Consider the following 14,325-nt stretch of genomic DNA (forward strand, 5'->3'; position numbering starts at 1 on the left):
TCAAATGGACCTCTATCCATTTAAATATATATATTTTAAAAATTAGTTTTCCAATAATCAAAGAGCCAATCAACTTCCAATTAATACATTTTAATTAAAGTGGCTCCCTGCATGGTGGTTTGGGTGCATTTCCGATCTTATATCACTGCGTTCCATGACCTTCATTAATGTCAGTTACATTTCAGTTATAATAATCCCTCAGTCAACAGCTACATAATTAATTATTTCCATTCATGATGTTACATTATATAAATTTATAAAGCTTCAAGTGAGGAACTCAAACTATTATCTTTATTCTGCTATGCGTGTGAAAACTGATGTCCATAGAGATTCCTTCTCTCCATATATGATATTATCTCTTTCGCTTCCCAGATGTTGTTTTCTCCCATCGTGGCTTTGGGCAGAACTGAATCTCGAAGTTTCTCAGTGGTCTTATCTCTCCATCCCTTGCTTCGATGTCTCGGAACAGGTGACAGTCTGCTAGAAACCATTCTGTCTCACTGGTAAAACATGTTGCAGATCTTCGCCATTTCCCCCTCAGCCTTGGAAAAGGTGGACAGTTTTCGAACGTGCTGAAGATTTAATACAGTGGTACCTCTGGATGCGAACGGGATCTGTGTCTGCGCGTGCACATGACATCATTCTGAGCATCTGCGCATGCGCGAGTGGCGAAACCCAGAAGTAACGCGCTCTGTTACTAACGGGACGCCGCAAAGCACAACCTGAAAATGCTCAACCCGAAGCTACTTCAACCCGAGGTATGACTGTACTCCATTCCAAATCACAGAATCTTTGCAGCGTTCTTATCACAGCCGCCATATTCTTTTCCTTCCAGCAAGAGATTTGTGGCCCAATTAAATTTTATCTTAGAGTACCTTCCGTCAGTAGAACACACAAATATAAGATTCCATGATTCTACTACGATTTTTATTTTAACCTGTATGAATGCTCCTCCCCATGTGAGTTCGCTGGTGCGAGGTAAGGGTGTTCATGTGGCTGAATCTCATTCCGCACACCAAGCATTTGTATGGCTTTTCTCCGGTATGGATCCGGTAGTGCCGCTTGAGGCTTGCAGTAACGCTGAAGCTCTTTCCACACTCGGAGCACCGATATGGCTTCTCGCCCGTGTGGATTCTCTGGTGTCTTGTGCGGGTTGTGCTCTCGGCGAAGCTCCTTCCGCATTCCAAGCACGTGTACGGCTTCTCCCCAGTGTGGATTCTCTGGTGCGACGTCAAGCTTATGTTCCTACTGAAGCTCTTGCCGCACTCGGAGCATCGGTAGGGCTTCTCGCCGGTGTGGGTCCTCTGATGGGAGATCAGGGTCGTTTGTTGGCTGAAGTGCTTTCTGCACTCTGAGCACGTGTACGGCTTCTCCCTGGTATGGATCCTGTAGTGCCTTCTCAGGGTTGTGTTCAGAGTGAAGCTCTTGCCGCACTCCGCACACACATATGGTTTCTTCCTCGTGTGGATCCTGTGGTGTCTCACTAGGCTTGTGCTCTCGGTGAAACTCTTTCCACACTCGGCACATCTATACAGTTTCTCCCCTGTGTGGATTCTCTGATGTGCTCTAATGCCCGCTTTGCCAGTTGCGCCATCTTCACGTAGCGGAATATTATTCCTTTTGCTTGCTTGGCAACGCTCTTCATGCACTCGGATTTCTGAGCAGTCACAGCTCTGGAAATCAACAAGCTTCCTCTTTGTTTCAGTTTTCCTGCTCTGCTGCTCACACGCTTCTCTGTTTCCTCTCCCACCCCCTGGAGGAACAGAAAGAGAAAACTGGTAAGAAATGGATCTTTCAAATCAGGAAAGAAACCCTACTAACTGTGGTATTCATTAAACAGTAAGGTGTTGGTTTTCAAGAAGCTTTTACTGTTTAAAGTGGTACAATACTTCTCGTAGACAGTGGCGGAGCTTCATGCTCCAGCACTGGGGGGCGAAAAGCAGGTGGGAGCAGGGCTGATGCGTGTCCCGGGGGTGTGGCATGCCACCCACGGGGCGTGGCGCATGTCCTGGGGGGTGGTGCGCCGCCTGCGGGGCGTGGCACCCAGCATGGGCGGGGAGGCAGCCGCAATGGCACCCCAACAGGATCACGCTGCCGGGGGCACTACGCTCCCCCCACACTCCTCTTCCTCCGCCAGTGCTTGTAGTGTAAAGTGCAGACGGGCCCTCACTCCGTACAGTGGTACCTTGGTTCTCAAACGCCTTGGTACTCAAACAACTTGGAACCCAAACACTGCAAACCCAGAAATAAGTGTTCCTGTTTGCGAACTTTCTTTGGAAGCCGAACGTGCTCCATTTTGAGTGTTACGCTAAGGTCTGTCTATTTTTGCTATTTATTTTGCGTTTTTGTTTTTGTGACTGTGTGGAACCCAGTTCAGCTACTGATTGACTGATTGTGTGACTGCAATACATTGTTAATTGCTTTCATTTTATGGATCAATGGTCTCGTTAGATAGTAAAATTCATGTTAAATTGCTGTTTTAGGGGTTGTTTTAAAAAGTCTGGAACAGATTAATCCATTTTGCATTACTTTCTATGGGAAAGCGTGCCTTGGTTTTGGAACACTTTGGTTTTGGAACAGACTTCCAGAACGGATTAAGTTTGAGAACCAAGGTACCACTGTATTGGCAACTAAGCTTACAGTCTAGGCCATAAGATGTGCAGAAGGCAAAGAGGGTTGCTTACTCAAGGAGACCAGATCCCCATAATTCTCCTCCATGACCTCCCTATGCAGACATTTTTGGTCTGGATCCAGCAGAGCCCACTCCTCCTCTGTGAAATCCACGGCCACTTCTTCAAATGTCACCACACCCTGAAAGGAGAGAAGGAAAATATTTTCTTCCCATGGGCAATGTTAAGAATCCAGCAATGAAGTTAAAAAAGGTGGAGGTACCCAAAATTTCCCCTGTAAGATCTAATGTGCATTCAAAAAACTTCCAAGTAGACAGTCTCTGAAAGCATCACAAAGGATGCCCAGTCTTTGCTGCCACCCCTCTCGGCCAATCTCTGCCATCGGTCAGGGATTATTTGGGTGTAATTCCTGCATTGCATGGGTTTGGACTTTCTATGAATGTGTCCCTGAAAGCAATTCTTCTCGTACCTGATCCATGGACTGCACATCAACTGCTTTAGCTCTATCCCAAAGAGGGGAAGAACCAGAATAAGGCTCCAAGATCATTTCACCACCTGAGAGGAAGAAAAAAAAAGCAGACAGGTTCTGCAGCCATCTGATCCCGTTAGCTGCCTGGGTCATTCAAGAAGTTGCCAAGAAGTTGATAAGGCTCATTACTGAGTTATTTGAAGTTCGACAGCTTGCTCCCCCTCCCAGGCTGAGAGAAAGATGGGGAAAAGTGGAAACTTATTGGGACAGTGTCACTTTTGTAGCTGTAAAACAATGGAGATTTTCTGAAACAGCAATGGGACACCCAAGGCATGCAGGAGAACAACAACAATTGACAAAAGGTAGACATAATAAATTACAAGGATGGGAAGAAATACTACAGGCACACAGGAAGGAGGGAGTTTGAATGCTTCATCTGTAGATGCAGAAATTATTCAATGCGTCAGTACGAATGGAAGTCGTTAAAACTGCAGGTGCGATATAAGGGGTTGGTACGCTGTGGTCTAAACCACAGAGCCTAGGACTTGCCGATCAGAAGGTCGGCGGTTCGAATCCCCGCGACGGGGTGAGCTCCCGTTGCTCGGTCCCTGCTCCTGCCAACCTAGCAGTTCGAAAGCACATCAAAGTGCAAGTAGATAAATAGGTACCGCTCCGGCGGGAAGGTAAACGGCGTTTCCGTGCGCTGCTCTGGTTCTCCAGAAGCAGCTTAGTCATGCTGGCCACATGACCCGGAAGCTGTACGCCGGTTCCCTCGGCCAATAAAGCGAGATGAGCGCCGCAACCCCAGAGTCAGTCATGACTGGACCTAATGGTCAGGGGTCCCTTTACCTTTACCTGGAATGGAGCGTGAATGAAATTTATAAGACTTTGGAACACAGACAGAAAGGGAAACATCAAACCATTAATTCCAGCACGCAGAGGGCCACCTAAATTGTATAATTTGGCATCTCAATGATTGGTATTTTTAATTGTATTATAATTTGGCATTGTTATAATGAGGCTGTTATTGGATTGGATTGTTGTAAATGAGAACTAGTAAAGATTATTATCAAAAAAACAACAAATGTGTGCTACATGAAGAGGTGCTCTCATTTATCCATCCCAAATGTCTATCACAAGCTGGAAAAAAGGGAGGAGCTGGCAGTGGCTAACACCATCAAGGGACAGATCAGGCTGAAATTGACCCCTATTAATCCTTACCTGGGGGGGAGGCGTCTCCATCACCCTCTTCCACAACCCACCTGAGCCACGGCCTCTGTGTGGGATCCAGGGGAGCCTTCTTGGTCTTGGGGACCAGTTTGCACTCTCCCACCTCCTAAAACAGTAGGCAGAAAAAGGGAAAGAGCAGTGAGGCAAAGAATGTGAGGTTTGCAAAGGGGCGAGAAAGAAACTTTTACAAGTGCTGGGTATTTCAAGGTTGCACTGGTGTCTCGTTACGTAAGACACGGATAACCAGGTAGGGCCTGGGTGGTGGCAGCGAGAAATAAAGTGGTGGCACAGGGATCAATAGACGGTGAAATGTCCGGGGACCTTGTGTGATCGCCACAGTAAAGTGGAGACAGCGGCGGGATTCGATAAGCCTAAGAGCCTGTGAGGGGAAGCAATAATACTGGAAAGTAGTCTCAACAGCCCCCTCCATTTACAGCCCCATGGAGATATGGAGCTCAGCCCCTCCAATCTTGAGGGGGTCGAGGAGACCTGGTGGCAAGTCATACGGGGCCATGGGCAGTTTCCTGACAGCCTGGTGGGATGTTGCCCTGGGCAATGCAGCGTCATGAGCGGCCACACAGACCAGTGCAGCCTGGCAGGCAAATGTCTCATCGGGAGAAGGCCTGGGCAGCTTCCTCCCGACGCAGCAATCGTCATACATGCAATACGCATGCTGCTGTTGCTTCTTCGGGGCACCTGGTTAGCCATTGTCTAGGACTCGTTTGCCTCGTGTGGTCCTCTCCCTACCTGAGCAGTAGGTCTAGCAGCCATTCCCGACCCGCCGTAAAGAGATGTTTTCAAGAGCATCAGTGACGTCGTCTCGTTCTCTGTGAGATGGTGGTGGGAAGAAACACTGAAATTGTTGTGAAGCGCCCTGAGATCTACAGGTGAAAGGTAGTATACAAATTTAATAATTTTTAAAAATTGTGCATTAATGAACTCTGCATAAGGCTGGATACAATACAGTGGTATCTTGGGTTACATACGCTTCCGGTTACAGACTCTGCTAGCCCAGAAATAGTACCTCGGGTTACTACTATTGCTTCAGGATGAGAACAGAAATCGTGCTCCAGGGGAGCGGCGGCAGCAGGAGGCCCCATTAGCTAAAGTGGTGCTTCAGGTTAAGAAGAGTTTCAGGTTAAGAACAGACCTCCAGAACGAATTAAGTACTTAACCCGAGGTACCACGGTATAAATAAAGTCATACCTTGGGTTGCAGCTGCTTCAGGTTGTGTTTTTTCGGGTTACAGACCGCCGAAACCCGGAAGTATGAGAACGGGTTACTTCTGGGTTTCAGCGGTCGTGCATGCGCAAAAGCGCTAAATCGCGCTTTGTGCATGCGCAGAAGCACCGAATCACAACCCGAGTGTGCGCTGACGCACAGACGCGGGTTACGAACGCTTCGGGTTGTGAACGTGCACCCTGCACGGATCACATTCGCAACCCGAGAGCCCACTGTAATATAAATAATATAAAAATAAAATTATTATTTATATCCTGCCCATCTGCCCGGGTTTCCCCAGCCACTCTGGGCGGCTCCCAACAAAATATTAAAAACACGAAAAAAATCAGAAACTTCCCTAAGCAGCGTGGTGCTCATAATGCCAAGGTTGCAGGTTTGATCCACGTACGGGACACCTGCATATTCCTGCATCGCAGGGGGTTAGAGTAGATGACCCTCGGGTCCCTTGCAACTCTATGACCCCTCTGCAAAAACACACAGTGGGGGGGGGGGTGAGTCAGTGAAGCATATAAACAGCTCATTACAAACCATTCCCACAAACTCACAGAGCTTGATTTGCCATTCTTAATAATGATGGTGTTTTCTCCTCCCTCCAATTCTTTGCTGTGGAAATGGCAAAATTGACAGCAATCATTAGAGGCCATTCAAATCAGAGAATAATTTAAGAGTGGGATGGAGTGAAGGAATACATGAAAAAAAATAAGGTTCCGGAACTGGAATATTAATAGATAATGTGTAAAACGTGCAGGGGTAAGGAAGGAAATAATAAAAGAATCAATTGAATAACTATTAAATTACAACAACACAACAAGATGGAAGAAGTGAAAAATACTGAGATCACACATGGGTGAAGGGGAGTGGGAAGGTTATAGGGGAATTTATAAAAAATTCTAATATAATATTTCTAATTGCGTTGCATTTATAATATTTCTAATTGCGTTGCATTTATAATATTTCTAATTGCGTTGCAAAGGGAAGTCTATGGCAATTAGGTATATTTTAATTTAATCAGCTATATAATAGGCTTACATTAAGAAATGAATATGGATTTTGAATTTGAAGTTTGTAATTCTTTTTCGGTTTTGGAATAAAGTGTTGCTGTTGTTTTTAAAAAAAGGTAAATTGAAAAAATAAAATAAAATAAAATAAATAAACAGCTCATTACGTTCTAGGCGCCCACAAAAGGAGAGACCCAGTGGTCTTGGAGCTGTTCATGTAGGAATTTCTCCTGAGAACGTGTAGAATCGTAGAATTATAGAGCTGGAAGGGCCGCAGTCATCTAGTCCAACCCCCTTGCAATGAAGGAAACGCAACTTCTCACAATTCCAACAACTTAGGAAGAAAGGAATCCTCTCTTACCCAGCAAAACGCCCCGACTTCGAATCTCCTGGGCGACGCCAACAGAGAGCAGCTTGTGACAGGGACTGTGTGGGGCGTTCTCCAACTCGGAGGAACCAGCAGCGACCCCCAGGAGTGGGCCTTGCACCTGAAACAGAAGCAAGGATCCCATGGAGGCAACAGGTTAAGAGGAACAATCCATGCGGGGGGGGGGGGTCGTCAAGAAAGGAACCGAAAACGAAAACAGGCAGTATCACAATGCCGTCATACAGCTCTATGGTATGATTGCATTTGGAATTCTGTGGATAGTTCTGGTCGCCTCGCCTAGGAAAGGGTACTGTTGAGTTGGAAGTGGTTCAGAAAAGGATCAAGATGATGGGGGCAACACTCCCCCCCCCATGGGGAAAGGTGGCAGATTCTAGAGCTTTTTAGTTTAGCAACAAGGTAAGTAAGGGGCAACATGGTATATGTTTATAAAATTATGCAATGGCATGGAGAAAATAATAATAATAATAAATTCCCTCCCCAGCCGAAGCCAGGCTCAGAGCGACTAACAACAGTAATAATAACACAGTTTACATAAAATCATAATCGTTTAATTGAAACACATTCTAAAATCAATTCATTCTAAAATCAATTCAGAGTCAAATTAATGGCAGCCATTGGGCTAGAGTTCGATGAGGATTACAAAAGGAAGGGGTCAGACTATGCCTTGGCTAAAGGCCTGGTGGAACAGCTCTGTCTTGCAGGCCCTGCGGAAAGATGTCAAGTCCCGCAGGGCCCTGGTCTCTTGTGACAGAGCCTTCCACCAGATCGGGGCCACGGCCGAAAAGGCCCTGGCTCTGGTCGAGGCCAGCCTAACCTCCCTGTGGCCCGGGACCTCCAAGATGTTTTTATTTCAAGACCGTAAGGTCCTCCGTGGGACATACCAGGAGAGACGGTCCCGTAGGTACGAGGGTCCTAGGCCGTATAGGGCTTTAAAATGGGAAGGGAACGTTTATTTCTCCCTCTCTCATAACGCTAGAAGTCGTGGACACCCCAGGAAACTGAATGTTGGAAGATTCAGGACAGATGAAACGAAGGACTTTGTCACACAGTATGAAGCTAAACTACGAAGGAGCGTCTCCACCCCCATCGTTCAGTTGGGCATGTTGGAATATAATCTTCTTGCATGCATTTTCCAACTCTCCAAACTACTTGGATGAAAATACTCTCACCTGTTTCTCCTCTTCCTGCTGCTTCCCCTCCTCCTGGCTCAGGAGGAAGCCTTCTGCCAGGGCCACCGCCTGCGAACTGGTCTCCGCTCCGCACTCCCTGACCCAGTTCTCCATCTCCGGGGGGAGGATAGTCAGGAACTGCTCCAGGATCACCAGGTCCAGCATCTGGGCCTTCGAGTGCTTTTCCGGCTTCAGCCACTGGCGGCAAAGGTCATGGAGCTGGCTGCAAACTTCTCGGGGCCCCTCGGCCTCCTGGTAGCAGAATTCCCTGAACCGCTGGCGCCAAAGGTCTGAGCTGGTATCTGCCTTATCCGGGATCTTCTGCACAGTCCCTTCCCAGCATCTCCCACTGCATCCAGACTGCATGGGGTGAGGGTCTTTTTCTGCTTGCTCTCCTGCCCGGCTTGGCACTTCCATTGTGGAACTGAAGGAAGAGGCAATGTCTCAATCCTACAAGGGCATTTCCTGCTGCCAATCTGATCTTCTCCTTCAGGAAAGAAAGCAAACCCCCCAAAGAATCAGGGAAGGCCACTGGCCAGGTGATTTTGTTCCCTTCCCCTAGAAGCATTTACCTATCGCTCTCTTCTCACCACAGGGACACGGGTGGCGCTCTGGTGTAAACCACAGAACCTAGGACTTGCCGACCTTGGCACTTTGAATCCCCGCAACGGGGTGAGCTCCTCCTGCCCACCTAGCAATTTGAAAGCATGTGCGCTGCTCCGGTTCGCCAGAAGCGGCTTAGTCATGCTGGCCACATGACCCAGAAGCTGTATGCTGGCTCCTTTGGCCAATAAAGCGAGATGAGCGCCGCAACCTAATGGTCAGAAGACATCTGAAGGCAACCCTGTTTAGGGAAGTTTTCAACGTTTGATGCTTTAACATGTTTTTAATATTCTGTTGGGAGCTGCCCAGAGTGGCTGGGGAAACCTGGCCAGTTGGGTGGGGTATGAATAAATCATCATCATCATCATCATCATCATCAGCGCTTCATTCTAAGGTCCTGGGGCAGGTTACAACATTAAAGCACAATACTGAGAACAGTTTTAAAGCCTGAGGTTAGACCATACCATGTCAAAACGCACGCAGGGTCCAGGAACTCTGTGCATTCACAGAGGAGCCACAGAATGACGGGAATTGCGTTCCCTAGGAAACCTACACCTGGGGAGTGGAGTTTGGAGGGTGGTGGGATCCTCCTGCCCTCTCCACAATCCCCCCCCCCCGTTCTCTGGGAGCATCAAGAGCCTTTCAGGGGCTTCTGTGGACCAGCTGCATGCAAAACTCCAGAACCATGAAATAAAAAAATATTTAAATACCAGTTGCATGGGGAGGGGAGGACAAACTGCTAGCTCCTGACCAGGACAGTCCTCCCGCTCCCCCCCCCCCCGACTGGCAGCGGCTCTCCCCCTGCCCCGCACATAGCTGGGCCTTTGCTCAGAGTCTTGCCCCCCTCCCCAAACTTTTAGCAGGAAGGGAATCCTGGGAACCTTATTGCGTTCTGTGCAGCCGTGGCTCGCCCCCACCCCAACTGCATGCATGCAGTTGCGTGCGTGCACCCACCCATGCATGGACCCCCACCCATCACGTCTCCTTACCTCTCAGCAAAAACCTCCTCCCTCCACCGTCCCAAAATTGGAGGAGGAAGTGGCTCCCCGACGCAGACAGGGGCCTCTCTAGGAATGCAAAACTAGCCAGCCTCTCTCTGTCTTTCTGCATATTTTTTTTTAATGGCCACCAGGAGTCGTCGTGGGGATTGGAGAGGTTTCGGGGAAGGTGGGGCTTTGCATTGCATTGCAACCCTCCCTCTTCAAGACAGGCTGCCTCCTCCACAGGGTTGTTGTTTTCGCCTTTACGCACCATTATGTTCCCGGGTTTTTGAAGTCTGGTGCTGGAGGAGACTCTTGAGAGTCCCGTGGACTGCAAGAAGATCAAGCCTCTCCATTCTGAAGGAAATCAGCCCTGAGTGCTCACTGGAAGGACAGATCCTGAAGCTGAGGCTCCAAGACTTTGGCCACCTCATGAGAAGAGAAGGCTCCCTGGAAAAGACCCTGATGTTGGGAAAGATGGAGGGCACAAGGAGAAGGGGACGACAGAGGACAAGATGGTGGGACAGTGTTCTCGAAGCTACCAGCATGAGTTTGACCAAACTGCGGGAGGCAGTGGAAGACAGGAGGGCCTGGCGTGCTCTGGTCCAGGGGGTCACAAAGAGTCTGACACGACTCAACAACTAAACAACAACATGTTCCCGGGAGCCACGCAGAGGGGGAAATGTAGGTGCAAATGGCCTTCAATGCTCCTGTGCTTGGAGTGTTGTTCTGTTTGGGAACATGGATTCCCACCCCCCCCCCCCCCAAATCCAGAAGGGGGTCATAGAAAAACAAGCAAGATTTCTGGGCTGCCAGAGCCCGCCTTCTCATGCAGGGGAAGCCCCTAACTCACTGAGGGTTGAGAACCATCGGCTACCCTCACCTGGTTTAGCCGGCCCATTTCCCAAGATGTGGCTGCTTCTGACCGTCTCCAGGAGCTGCAGGTGTGAGCCATAGGAGCCAACTCCCAGGGGGCTTTGGCCCCCCAGTGAAATATTTGAGGGGGCCAGCCCTCCCAGCAAGCTAATGGGCTTTGCCATTCAAATGGTATGCACTGTGCCATCTGATCAATATTTTATTCAAGTTGGCATCCGCGGAGAGAGAGCTGAGTGCTGGGTGGGGACCAGAAGGCGCATGATGTGCCCCTTGCCCATCGGATGTCAAGGAAATAAACACCTGACTTTTAGAAGACATCTGAAGGCAGCCCTGTGGAGGGAAGTTTTAAATGTGTGATCCTTCATTATACTTTTGTTGGAAGCCACCCAGAGTGGCTGGGGCAACTCCGGATGTTGGGGTGGGTACAAATTTTATCATCATCATCATCATAATCATATTTTGGTTGCCCTTTTGTGAACATTTTCCAACTCTCCTCTGCCCCATGGAAGGCAAGGTCAACTAGTTTCATGTCTCATCCACCCACACCCAATAACAATATTATTATTATTATTATTATTATTATTATTATTATTATTATTATTATTATTATTATTATTAATACTGCGCCCATCTGGCTAGGTTTCCCCAGGCACTCTGGGCGGCTCCCAAAGGTAAAGGTAAACGACACCTGACAGTTAAGTCCAGTCGCAAACGACTCTGGGGTTGCGGCGCTCATCTCGCTTTACTGGCCGAAGGAGGCTGTGTTCGTCTGCAGACAGTTTTTACAGGTTATGTGGCCAGCATGACTAAGCTGCTTCTGGCGAAACCAGAGCAGTGCACAGAAAAACACCATTTACCTTCCCGCCGGAGTGGTACCTATTTATCTACTTGCACTTTGACGTGCTTTCGAACTGCTAGATTGGCAGGAGCAGGGACTGAGCAATGGGAGCTCACCCCGCTGCAGGGATTCGAACCGCAGACCTTCCTATCGGCAAGCCCTAGGCTCATTTGTTTAGCAGCTCCCAACAGAATATTAAAAACACGAGAAAACATCAAACATTAAAAACTTCCCTAAACAGGACTGCCTTCAGATGTCTTCCCAAAGTCAGATAGTTGCTTATCTCCTTGACATCTGATGGGAGGGCGTTCCACAGGGAGGGTGCCACCACCGAGAAGGCCCTCTGTCTGGTTCCCTGTAACCTCACTTCTCGCAGGGAGGGAACCGCCAGAAGGCACTCGGAGTTGGACCTTAGTGTCCAGGCTGAATGATGGGGGTGGAGACGCTCCTTCAGGTATACTGGGCTGAGGCTGTTTAAGGCTTTAAAGTTCAGCACCAACATTTTGAATTGTGCTTGGAAACGTCCTGGGAGCCAATGCAGACCTCTCAGGATCAGTGTTATGTGGTCCCGGCGGCCGCTCCCAGTCACCAGTCTAGCTGCCGCATTCTGGATTAGTTGTAGTTTCCAAGTCACCTTCAAAGGTAGAGCACATTGCAGTAGTCCAAACATGTCTCTCCCTTATCGGTCTCTACTGGCACAACAAGCACTGTGACCTTTGAATAGCTCGACTTCATTCCCAAAGGCACAGTCCTCCACTGTCTCCCAAGAGAGATGAATGCAGACCAGTAATAAACATGTTAGTTTTTGAATTGCCACAAGACTCCTTGTTATAGATGTATGAAGGTTATCTAGCCCGCGGTGAGGGATAACTGAGCACATTGGGCAAAGGCCAAAAAGATGTTATTGACACTCCCAACTCCCTTCAGCCTTTGTTACCAAAGTCGCTTTAAAAATTCAGACAGAGCCCAGAGAGGAATTCTGATTAACACTGTACTGAGTCAAACTGAGCAAAAACAGCATATCATTTGAGGAGAAAGAACAAGGGAAGTTTTGTCTTTTTTAGGTCAGGCCTTGTACATAGGAGGAAGACATTCAACTAAACACAGAAAGGGAAAACTGCCTCAGACTATACAGCCAGTGTCTCTGACTTGATATAAGATACAGCAGAATTGTAGCTAGGGTCAGAAAATGAATGTCATTCTTGATATCTGTTTCCCAAAGTGTTCATAATTAATAAATGCATATGACTCATACAAAAAGTTAATAACTACACAACCAATCAGAGAATGTGTTACCTCAGTGAAGATCATGCAATACTATCTGGTCTCTAAGCAACAGCACCACCCCTCTTAGCTAATGTACTAACATTAGCAGAATTAACCCTTACGTGGCAAACTGTATGATCCCTGCTGCTGCACTGCCAATACCCCTGACCACTGGGCATCCTGTGACTGGGGTGGGGAGGGGAGATGTACTTCAGCAATGTCTTGGGGGGACGGGACAGGACAAAGTTAAATTACAGAGAGCAAAGCGAACACAACATTGGTAACAAAATATTTGTAAAATATCCAAGACAAATTACAGCCACCACAAATACTGCTCTACTTTACATGAGGAGGAGAGAGGAGAATTGGGAGGTCAGAATTCTACGGCAGAGCACATGTTTTGCGAACATAATCATAGAGTTTGAGGTGTCGGGGTGGGGGCTCCGTAAGCCGTCTAAATCCAACCTCCATGCTCGAAGCAAGACATTTTGAGCCAGGGCACCCCCCCCCCAAAAAAAAATATTGGGTGAACTGGACTTTGCTGGCAGGCCTCAAGTCCAGTCTTCCATGTCCTAGAAAGCAGGGCTGGGAAATTATTCAGAGCCGTTTCCAGAGGAGACTATGAAAGGTGAGACTTTGGAGCTGTGAACCACGCTCCCACGCCCACAAAGGGGCATCATTGCAGACACCAGCCCCGTAGCCTTTGGCCTCCCAGCCTAACAACCCCATTGATTTCCAAGCATTTTGCCATTTGTCATCTGCTGTCCTTCAGACCAACTAAATCTGTGTATGTGGAGAAGCCAGCCTTGAATCTCTTAGCCACCAGCAGGCCTGCCCTTCTAGAAGTTGCCTACTCCGTTTCTAATAATACCCTGTCCTGCGTTAGTAAGACCTACATCTCTTCAAGCGTGGCAGCAGCTACCCTTGGGAACTCCCTGCCTATTGATATGAGGCAGGACACTTCACTGTACACCGCCCAGAGTGACTAGGGAAATCCAGCCAGATGGGCAGGATATAAATAAGACAATTATTATTATTATTACTCTTTTTGGTGCCTCCTAAAAATGTTTCTGTTTAGGCAAGTTTATAAAGCTGATGCGGGTTTTAATCTGTTTTTGGTCTATTGCTATTTTTTAGAAAGCTTAGAATCATAGCTGTCAACCGTCCCTTATTTGGCGGGAACGTCCCTTATCCCAGCGCTGTGTCTTGCTGCTATCCCTTATTGATGATGTCCCTTAAATTTCCCGGGTTTCAAAGGAAGCAGCTCCTCTCCCTCCCTCCCTGCCAGCCAGGAAGGAGGGAGGCTCCAACTGTGGTGCTTGGCTGCATTGCTCACCCAATAAGGAGTCTAAGAACGACTGGGGGGTGGAGCTTGCATGCCTTGTGCCGATCAAATCGGCTGTGTTGCCTGGGGACTCGCCTTTGCTCAGCGCTTCCCAGCGGAGAGGTGACGGTGGTTTTCCTTGCTGCATCCCCTTTGCCGGGTTGCTGCATTGTGGGAACCACCACTTGAGGCTTCGTTTGGCTGCTGGCTGGGCTTTCTGCCTTTGCCTCTGTTGGGATACTGCCAGGGAGATAAAGTCCATCATGGCCCCAAGCCGTGTGCCGGACGTCCATCGATCTCCCGTAGTCACAA

The 14,325-nt window shown here is 48.3% G+C and overlaps 2 protein-coding genes and 1 long non-coding RNA gene across 7 annotated transcripts in view; 1 reads left to right on the plus strand and 2 right to left on the minus strand.

The window, feature by feature from the left end:
* The window catches only part of LOC308580862 (uncharacterized protein), a 194,933-nt gene that overhangs the window by 173,276 nt on the left and 7,332 nt on the right, over window positions 1-14,325 (plus strand). The gene's annotated exons all lie outside the window — the stretch shown is intronic.
* Window positions 1-14,325, minus strand: part of LOC308581426 — a 131,128-nt gene that overhangs the window by 14,796 nt on the left and 102,007 nt on the right. The gene's annotated exons all lie outside the window — the stretch shown is intronic.
* On the minus strand, window positions 75-9,840 carry LOC308580620 (zinc finger protein with KRAB and SCAN domains 4-like). Of its 4 annotated transcripts, XM_081182545.1 has the most exons (9): window positions 9,719-9,785; window positions 8,699-8,756; window positions 8,127-8,613; window positions 6,931-7,057; window positions 5,077-5,210; window positions 4,321-4,435; window positions 3,100-3,185; window positions 2,685-2,811; window positions 75-1,753 (listed from the first exon to the last, which is right to left on the minus strand). In XM_081182545.1, exons 3-9 carry the CDS (start codon window positions 8,541-8,543, stop codon window positions 933-935), a joined length of 1,827 nt encoding a protein of 608 aa, XP_081038671.1. In that variant the 5' UTR covers window positions 8,544-8,613; window positions 8,699-8,756; window positions 9,719-9,785; the 3' UTR covers window positions 75-932. The 4 variants fall into 4 exon arrangements, with proteins under 4 accessions (XP_081038671.1, XP_081038672.1, XP_081038670.1 ...); XM_081182546.1 differs by lacking the exon at window positions 8,699-8,756 and having other exon boundaries at window positions 5,077-5,156; window positions 9,719-9,840; XM_081182544.1 differs by lacking the exon at window positions 8,699-8,756 and having other exon boundaries at window positions 9,719-9,840.

This window comes from Podarcis bocagei (assembly GCF_964188305.1).
Source record: "Podarcis bocagei genome assembly, chromosome: 2".
NCBI classification, from domain to species: Eukaryota; Metazoa; Chordata; class Lepidosauria; order Squamata; family Lacertidae; genus Podarcis; species Podarcis bocagei.

Bases quoted from the DNA above. Each gene is read 5' to 3' on its own strand.
- LOC308580620 (XM_081182544.1), bottom strand. From the start codon at position 8,543: ATGGAAGTGCCAAGCCGGGCAGGAGAGCAAGCAGAAAAAGACCCTCAC. The intron at 4,436-5,076 runs GTAGGGAGAGGA...CTACTGTTTTAG, and splicing joins CTGCTAGACCTACTGCTCAG to GAGGTGGGAGAGTGCAAACT. The intron at 3,186-4,320 runs GTAAGGATTAAT...TCTTCCTCTCAG, and splicing joins TGGAGACGCCTCCCCCCCAG to GTGGTGAAATGATCTTGGAG.